The sequence below is a fragment of a genome, unplaced genomic scaffold (assembly GCF_019419815.1).
Source record: "Pyrus x bretschneideri cultivar Hongxiangsu unplaced genomic scaffold, Pyrus_bretschneideri_v1 Contig29, whole genome shotgun sequence".
NCBI classification, from domain to species: Eukaryota; Viridiplantae; Streptophyta; class Magnoliopsida; order Rosales; family Rosaceae; genus Pyrus; species Pyrus x bretschneideri.
Genome location: NW_025999601.1, coordinates 2,203,220 through 2,212,883, shown reverse-complemented (window position 1 = coordinate 2,212,883; position 9,664 = coordinate 2,203,220). Strand labels below are relative to the sequence as shown.

The window sequence follows — 9,664 nt, the reverse complement described above, 5'->3', positions numbered from 1 at the left end:
CCTAGTCTGGTCTGCAGCCTCCCCTGCTAGCTACCTGTTACAGTTTTTTTTCCGTATCAAAACCCAAGTTAATCGGAGGAAACAGTAATCCCACTTATTACTTAGAACACACTCAAGTTATATTTTTCTCTCCACTACTTTTCTGACTTAGGCATCGGAGGTCCTTTGCCGGACACCCTCCCCCTTTCTAGGATGTTCTTCAATAAGGCTAACGGTGTTTGTTCTCTTGTAGGTGGGGAATTTGGACAAATCAGCCATGTACAAAATTTGCATCCACAACACTAAATCACTATTAAACCAAATGATATTCTACCAAAGCATGTACAATATGTCTTAATAAGGATTTCAAATAATTACGATTTAGGTTTAAGGTTTGTAAAAACAATGTAGGGCGCAACCTCAAAATCTTCAAGAAGTGCTTGAAATGGACAAAATTTGAGAAACATGGTGGTTCGAAAAGGTAAAGAGGCATAAGAATATGATAATTGGCAGTCTAAGGAAAATACACCATTGTTTAGAATAGGCTACATCTCCGGACCAATATTGGAACTTCTCTTTATCAGTTTGTGGTTGCTTTGGAATGCCAGAAATTCTTTTTACTTTGAAAGTATGACGAATGGATGCCGTGGAATTGGAGCGATTGTTCATGGGTCTAATGGTGATCTAGTAGGTGCGTTGTCTATGCCTGCTCCTTCTTTGATTTTAGTCCTTGCTTTAGAGCTTCATGCCATCAAGAAAGGATTGGAATTGGCACTGGATTTTGGTTGTGTCCATTTATAGTGGAATTAGATTCGTTGAGGTCTGTTCAATTAATTAACAAGATGAAGAGTACTTGGCTGCTGATGGTGTTTATGTCGATAGCATTCGAGCTCTTTTGCATGTAAACCAAGTGGTCATGAACCATGTTTCAATGGATGCTAATGGGATTGCACATCGTCTAGCCTGATTCAACCTACAGTGTCGTGAGTTATCAATGTGGGTGGATACTGGTCCGTTGTGACTTTTGGACCTTATCCACGCCGATACTGTGGTGGAGGTCTAAGTTTATTGTGCATGTGAGGCCTCTTTTCCTTCATCGAGTTTTTTCCCACTGGGTTTTGTTCGTCAAGGCTTTTTAGAGGCCATTGATTTGTTTTTCATATGCATGTCTTTGTATGACTTGGTTATTATGAATGAAATTTTCTTTTACCCTAAAAAGAGAGAGAGAGAGAGAGAGAGAGAGAGAGAGAGAGAAAACGCTACAAATCACGAAATTATTTGTGCCTTAGTTGTTTTGGAGTTAATATATAGGTATTTTTGTGCTTTTATATTTATGTTCATAAGCTTTTTACCAAGTCTAAGAGCATCTCTAACAAAGTAAATAAGCTCTTAATTAGAAATTAGGTAGGATTTTAAACAAAATCAACTCCAATTATGCACCCTATTCAACTTTTAAGATAGAAATTTATCTGGAAGCTCCTAAATAAGGGAGGGAGAAATATAGAGAGGGAGAAATGAGCTTCTAAAGACTCTTTATAATTAATGCTAATTTTTAATTATTGTTTTAAATAATTATTTAATTTTGATTGACTAAATTTTGACTCATAATCATTATCTCTCTAAAATATGTCAAAATATGTATCCTCCGACCATAACTCATACATTACAAAATAGTTTTAATGATTCAACTTACCTTAACATGTTGAATTTTGACAATTGAGAGGACGCATTAGCCTATCCAAGAAGTTCGAAGGCCAAATTGGATGAAACAAAAATGTTCAAACTCCAATTTGACACTAGGGGGAATGGTCAAAGCGCATATTGGTTTATTACAAATTAGCGCTAAATATATTTTATACCTTTCAGATTTAAGGTGAATTAGAAAGTTTTAATTTTTTTCACATTGCACGCTAAAATTTTGAGATTGTATTAATTATATGTTTAGCCTACTTGAAAGTTTAATCCTCTATTATTTGACAAATTTTTAATAGTAATATAATACAAATGTGACTTAAATATCAGATCATATTCTAGTGTCATACTCACCATATCATCAATTTAATAAAGAATCACATAGGCAATCAGACTAAAAAAGAAAAAAAATTCATGTCATTTTAATACCTTATAATGCAATGTAACTAAAACGCTGTAATCCGCGCTCACATGATACTAATTGGTAGCATTGTCTAATTATCTTTAATTATCTTTCACCCGACATATATATAATAATACAATTGACAACAAAAGATAAAGTCTCATTCTGATTGGTTGGTAAGATAGATATGCATACAACTCGGGTGATGAAATAAGCCCCGTACTCTCTCTGGTCCGCAAAGGGATGGATGGACCATTGAGTGTGGAACTGCGCGTGCTATTGTACGCCTATATGTTGTACCGTTATATATATGTGCAAACACAACCCCATGAAACGAAATCAAACAACATCACTTCCAAATTCTCAACCTGTTAGAGAGAGAGAGAGAGAGAGAGAGAGAGAGAGAGAGAGAGAGAGGAAAAAGAAGAGACAGATTAAGAGAAACATGGAGAAGGAAATGAAGCTATCAAAATTCAAGAGGATTTGTGTGTTCTGTGGAAGTAGTCCAGGAAACAAAAGCAGTTATAAAGAAGCAGCTATTGAGCTGGGAGAAGAACTGGTAATACTAAAACTAATACTCGTTTTTCAATTTGGGTTTGATTTTTTGGGTTTTCTAGCTGAATTTCAAGTAGGTTGATCTTCATTCTTCTACACACACACACACACACACGCATATACATATGTATATACGTATATAACGGGTTTATGTTTTCAATTGATGCTCTTAAATTGACATAAGCTTATTAGTTTTGACCATTTGCAACTTCAAGCCTCTGCTTCATGTATCTTACTCTCAATCTATATATGTGTATATACATAAAGAAGGCTGGGAATTAACAATGAAATCATTTTATCTATCCTTCCCACTTTCATGGAACAACCAAATGTAGTTTATTTGACTACTACCTCTCTCTCTCTCTCTCATATGGAAATAGGGTAATTCTACTATGATGAGAATTTTATTAATTTGTATTCCCTAATAGCCATCATGCACTTTTATTTTTACTTTTTTCCACTAAAAAAGGTAGAGAACGACTTTTTTAGGGTACAAGTAACAATTCTCGAAAATTATTTCCGGTTACTAAGTATCGTTGTGTGGTTCATATTTTGCAAAAGGTTTCAAAGAATATTGATTTGGTATATGGAGGAGGGAGTGTTGGACTGATGGGGCTGATTTCCCAAGCTGTTTATGATGGTGGTAGACATGTCATTGGGTGAGGATCTTAATTCTTCCTCCTTGCCCTTAATTCTGCTTTTGGTTTTCAACTCAAACTAATCACTTTTGTCATGTTACTGTCTCTGTAGAGTTATTCCCAAGACACTCATGCCCAGAGAGGTATGTTCTCTATTATTATTTTTTCCCGTGGCATTTTACTCTAACACAATATGATGAAAATGACCATACAATACACAACTTGTGTGAAATACACACACACACAGAGACAGAGAGACAGAGAGAGAATTATCTACTTTTCTCTTTATTTTTAAGATTATTTTCGAATATTATTTCATGATGAATTTCTACCTCACCTTTTTTATCTTAATATTCTGGGTTTTTCACATGCCACTTTTGGAGTTGAAGATCGACAGCTAGACTCTCTCTAGCTTAGAAATATGATTGGTACTCCAATTTTTCAGCTTTCACATGTGGAATTGGTTTTGAATTCATCCCTAAATCCACCTGCCCAATCTTGGGTCTTCCGCATTTTTGTCCTTCTCTACTAGCTTTTATATCCCACTAGCAGTTACTCAGATTCTTCATGGAACAAAAATATCAGCCTTTTATACTTGTAATTTTTTGTATTTTCTTTCCCTTTATTTTGAGAAAATCTTAAGTAAATGAGTGGATATTTATTTTTCAAATTTTCTTTCTCTTCCATGTGATTATAATATGTTGATGTGAGAAGATAGACACAAGAGAATGTGGCATTCAAGATTTCACTAATTCTTTTTGCCTTGTGTGGAATTGCTGACTCAAATGATATTAGATTGAGCCCACCACTGTGCACCACTCATGATTGCTTCTCTTTGGAGGAACTGGACCCCTCTGGATCCAAGGGATTTGAGCCCACTAATTAAAGAATCCGGATTATTGAAATTTGATTTAATTACTACAAGGGAAGTCCTCTAAAGTTATAATAATTGTAGCTGTTTGATCAATTTTAATGGTCCAAATTCATTGATTGGGAGGCTCGGATCCTTTTGAATCCGAAGGGGATTCAGTTCCCTCTTTGGCCAACACTATGACAAATCTCTCTCTCTCTCTCTTCCTTTGTGCTTCTTTTTCTACCCAATTTCTTCCGTTTTTACTTTTTTATTTTTATGGGGACCAATTTGTGTGTATTGGCCGAGTTGTCAGATAACTGGAGACACTGTGGGGGAAGTGAAAGCAGTAGCGGACATGCACCAAAGGAAGGCAGAGATGGCAAAGCACTCTGATGCCTTTATTGCCTTACCTGGTTGGTATATAACCTGGCATGTGCACACACACACACACACACTGTATATACACTTCATACCAAAACACCTTTAATAACATACTTATATTTTCATAGTTTACTCAAAGTTCCCTTGAAATACATGAGTAAAAGTTTAAATTGACCATAAAATAACAAAGATAAAATGAAAGAAAATTCAGCAAGAATATGATATATTTTCAGAAGACATAAGTTGAAATGGGCCATATTGTTCATAATTAAAGGTAACAACATCAAGCTGAAAAGAACACTTGGAAATGGAAAATAAGTTAGTCCTACTGTTTAGGATTAAGCTCAATGAGATAATTTCTGTAAGTCTGGATCTCTCATCTCGACTACAATTTGTGTTATCGGATAATGAGAAATACAATACACAACTGTATACACTCATTTAATAAAGTGTAATCTCGAAGCCCTCATACCCTCATGATCCACTTGCCGTTTATTAGATTTTAATTCCCAATTAGAAACTGTTAACCGTTTCATGCTATCTTCTTCCATCTCTCTCTGTACAAAAAAACATAAAGATGAAGGTGCCAGTTGTGGCCTTTAGCAATAAACCATATGTACTTAGAAATCTGCAAAGGTACTGTTAAATGTTAATATATTTCCTGGAGCATTTAGTCTAATATGCTAATTTATAGGGTATTGGGTTTTCATCCATGCATTCGGAGTTTAAAACTCCTACTTTCACTAAATTATTGTAATAGTTTAAAATCCGACCCCTCCTCTTAATAACAATAAGTTAACAAAAAACTGTAATCCTGAAGGGAGAAGGGGGTTTATAAATGGCTTTGGCCAACATTGCAGCAGGAAACTGCCGGTGGTTTAAATTTTAAATAGTAAAAAAAACACACAAAACACTTCATCAAAATAATTAATATATACAGAATTAATTAATTTATATACCTATATATAAAATAAGAAGGTAAAAATGTGAAGCTTTCAAAATCTAAAGGAATACCCCTCTCTATTTAGGGTTTTCAAAATAAAACAATTTAATTCATAAGGATAAGATAGTTCAAGCCATTTTCAATGAAATTAGTATTTGATTTTTTTTAAAGAAAAAACCCCATAGTGGGTGGTTTCATTTTTATTTTTATTTATTTTTGAATAATTACTTCTTTTTTTTTTAATAAAAACTATAAAATTATTATTTTTAGCTTAAGATCTACCAACATAATTTAGCATAAAATGCCAATTGCTATAGGCGACTATAAGGCTAGTCACCACTTAAATCTGACCACTTTTTTAAATACCTAAAAGGAAAAACTTGGAACATTTATTTGAAATGTCTTTGTGAGTCTTCCCGACCTCCGAAAAAGATAGATAATAGTAGCTTGCCACTAGTTGTCCTTTTTTTTTTTTTTATAAAAAAACAAGAAGGTTGACAACCTGTAATGCGGCTACAGGGTTGTCAAGGCCTGATTAGACATAGACAAAAGAAAAAAAAAAAACAAAAAGAATACGAACTCTTTCACCAAATCAACCAAATACCAGATGAAAATGGTCCTTAGTAAGATGTGGCCTGCGCGTGAAATAAGACATAAAAGTTTCACGCTGACTCTTAACCCTTTAACCGACCTGTCCTCCATTTGTTCATCTTTCAATCTTTTGGGATATTTATTTAATTTAGGAGCTGGAACACTTTTTTTCAATCCTATCCTAACTCCTATCCATTTAAAACCCAAGCTCACTACTAAAGTTTGCTAAAAGGGAGCGGGGTTTGCACTTTTGGGCACCGTTTCTACGATGATTTGGGTAGAAGGTGGTGTTGCTATTGTTATAGAATAATTTCGACACTCCGATTTTAACCATCCGCATTCTAAACTGATAGCGCATAGCAAACTAAAGGCGTGTAGCATGCTCTAATAGCTTAAAAGAAGTGGGTCCAGATCACTAAGATATTTTGTCCATAAAAACAAAATCACCAACCTTTTCAGATTAACAAATTAGGCCTACATTTTGGGCCTCAAGTTGAGTCTAATTGGGTTCACTCGAAGCTCCTTTACTTAAAGTGAAAAAGGAAGAAGAGGATTGGCCTCTATTACTAGTAATTGATCATTATTATTATTTTTATTTATTTATTCCCTTTTCTTTGAATGTATGAAGGTGGCTATGGAACTCTTGAAGAGCTTCTTGAAGTGATAACATGGGCTCAACTGGGCATTCATGATAAACCGGTAAAGCCTACGTTTTTGCTTTAATTAATTTATTTATAACCTAGGTACTTAAAGTTACTCGATTAGTTCAAATCCACACCTTTAAAATGAAGAATTGGAGGTCTTATGATCTTGTTAACATCTTCAGGGAAATGTTCTCTTAATAAACTGTTTCAAACTGCGAATTTTTATCATCGATCATGTTGGATGTTTGCCTAAGTTTACATTCCGGATTTCACAATCTAAAAACAGAATTTGGCAAGAAAACTATTCATCACCATTTTCTTTAAATCGTAATCTTTACTAATTAATAAAACTCTCTTTGTCAACCAAAAAATGGTTAAATGACAAATTAGTCTTCTATCACACACAAAAAAAAAATGATGGGCAATAATGTAATTTCACATGTCTAAATTTTACTGTTTTTTATTGAAACCTTACCTACATATATTGTTAAAATACCTCTAATATTAATATATATATAAATAAAAAAATAAGAAAAACACCCCCCACTGGCCCCACGTTCTCTCTCTCTCTCTCCCCCCCTCTTTCCTTCTCATTTTCAAAAAAAAATGTTCATACACAAAAAATGTGTAGGCAAATGCTAGTGTGGATTAAAAATGTCATTTTTTTCAGGTTGGTTTGCTGAACGTGGATGGGTACTATAACTCCTTGTTGTCATTTATTGACAAGGCAGTAGAGGAAGGTTTCATTAGTCCAACAGCACGCCACATAATTGTTTCTGCTCCTACTGCCAAGGAGTTAGTGAAGAAAATGGAGGTAATTAATCAAAAGGTTTTTCCAACTTCTAGTACTTTTTTTTTTTTTTTTTTTTTACTGTATTTGTATGTACTAATTAAACTTGATCTGCATATTTTTTTATTTTTCATCAGGAATATTTTCCACGCCATGAAAGAGTTGCTTCAAAGCTAAGCTGGGAAATTGAGCAGTTAGGCTATCCCCCAATTTTGTAACATTTCAAGGTGAGCATATTATTAAGGACTTGGCAGAAAGCTGAAAGCGGATGGCTTAGCTCTTCGGTGCTGTGCTGAAAGGAATTAATTTTAGATTTTAGATGACTGAAACATTCCTGAACTGGGAATTCCATTTTTCTGTATTTCCCCTTCTGTTAGTGTAAAACTGAAAGAAATAAAACAAAAACTAATTTGACCTCAACAAGTTTTGTAGCCTTGATTAATTATGGTCTTCAGTTTGAGATCTGGTTTTTTTATTAAAACTAGAAGAATTGATGCCCGAGCGTTACGGCGGGTTAAAAAAAATTGTCTTGTAGTTCAAATCTTATCTTAAAGAAGAGCGGTAATTCTTTTTGTTATTTAGATAACGGCATCACATTAAAGCAATTGACATGTAATACAAATAATAGAACAAAATTAAATATTTTAAGAAAGTGACCACAACACAATGTGATTGCATAAGAGTACACATGTAGTATGCGGTTTAATAAGCTTGTTCTTATTGACCATAACTTTGTTTACACATATTGAGAACGACGTCATTTGCACATATACACCGGATGATAAAAGTTCTACACTGAAACACCAACGAACGTACAAATAATATGATTCACACACCTATCTTTATCCTATAAATTAATTTCCCCCTGTCCCTAGAGACTCGAGAGCGAAATGGAGGGTCTAAGCAGATAGAAAAATGATCTATGACTCTAAAGTCTTCTTCATATGGCCAATTATTAGGATTTGCAGGCAAGTATATCGTGTGAACAACCAATTTGTTTCGATTGTAAACCCATTCTTGTTTTCTCTATTTTGTGTCTGGTCAATGTGCCTAGTCTTGGAGCAGTGTCTGAAAATTTAAGTTTAGTTCCTCAAAGTTGTTCTTCTTTTTTATGTCTAACCAATCTCCTTAAATTTTTTACCAAAACTCCTAGGATATGTTATTCACTTCAATCAATTTCTTTCAACATTTTCTTTGCTCTGAATAACAGATAGAATACAACATCAACAACAATAGTACATAGAATTGCATGACGGAGGACATGAGAAAAATATGTAAAGCTTGAAAACCAAACTTTTTAAGAACGTCCATTAAACTTAAAAGAGAATCAAAAGAAAAAACAGATAAAAGAGAGACACATGTTGAAATGCGTCCAACAATCGCATGACTATAATTAAAAACAAAACCAAATATCTAGTGTGCTCGTTAGGGTTTAGGACCAATACCCAAACTCACTTTAGATTCACAACCATATAATTTTTTGTGGCCTTGTTGAAAAGTTTCCATCATCTTTAAAACTATTGAAGAACGCTCCCCTTTCCCTCCCTCTCCCTGTAACAGCTACCCTCACCAAACATGAAAGTGTAAGCCCCCCCCCCCCCCCCCCCCCCCCCCACCCAAATCACCTAACCCTAATTCCTGCAAAAAAAAAAAAAAATTGGAACTCCAAAACTGCCCGGCCCAGCGTTGAAGGGGAAACAGGCCACACATAAAAAGCCCAAAAAAAATGTACAACCCACCCCAAGCAAAAACCTAGCCCCCAAACCAACAACAATTCCGTTAAAAAAATAAAAAAAACAAAACAAAATAGCCAATTGAAATTGCTCTGCAGCTATGCTACAATGCCACCCCTCCCCAACAAACCTAAGGCCCCACCCTTTTTCAAATCTTAAAAAGGATCGTAATTCCCTAAATAAACCCAAATCCCAAATCAAAGTTGCACTATCACCATCACCAAGCTATAGTGCCACCCACAAAAAGTCTATGGAAGTTCAGTTTTAAGACCACATGCAGAGGATTGAAAGGAAAAAATACACATTGCATGAACATTAAAGCAAACATGTAAGGGTCCAGGGTTTAAACCCCAACACCAAAACAAACATAAATGAGTTCACAAAACTGAGCAGCCCCTAAGTTTATCATTCTATGCTTTATTCGAAGACAGAAAACATGCTCTTCAACCTAACTGCACAACA

At 34.6% G+C, this 9,664-nt stretch overlaps 1 protein-coding gene across 1 annotated transcript; it reads left to right on the top strand.

The window, feature by feature from the left end:
* Positions 1–2,252: 2,252 nt before the first annotated feature.
* LOC103941264 (cytokinin riboside 5'-monophosphate phosphoribohydrolase LOG1-like) lies at positions 2,253–7,884 on the top strand. Its single transcript, XM_048588692.1, has 7 exons — positions 2,253–2,633; positions 3,191–3,288; positions 3,380–3,410; positions 4,434–4,533; positions 6,664–6,734; positions 7,350–7,493; positions 7,607–7,884. The coding sequence occupies exons 1-7, from the start codon at positions 2,385–2,387 to the stop codon at positions 7,685–7,687; spliced, it is 774 nt and encodes a 257-aa protein (XP_048444649.1). The 5' UTR covers positions 2,253–2,384; the 3' UTR covers positions 7,688–7,884.
* Positions 7,885–9,664: the final 1,780 nt, after the last annotated feature.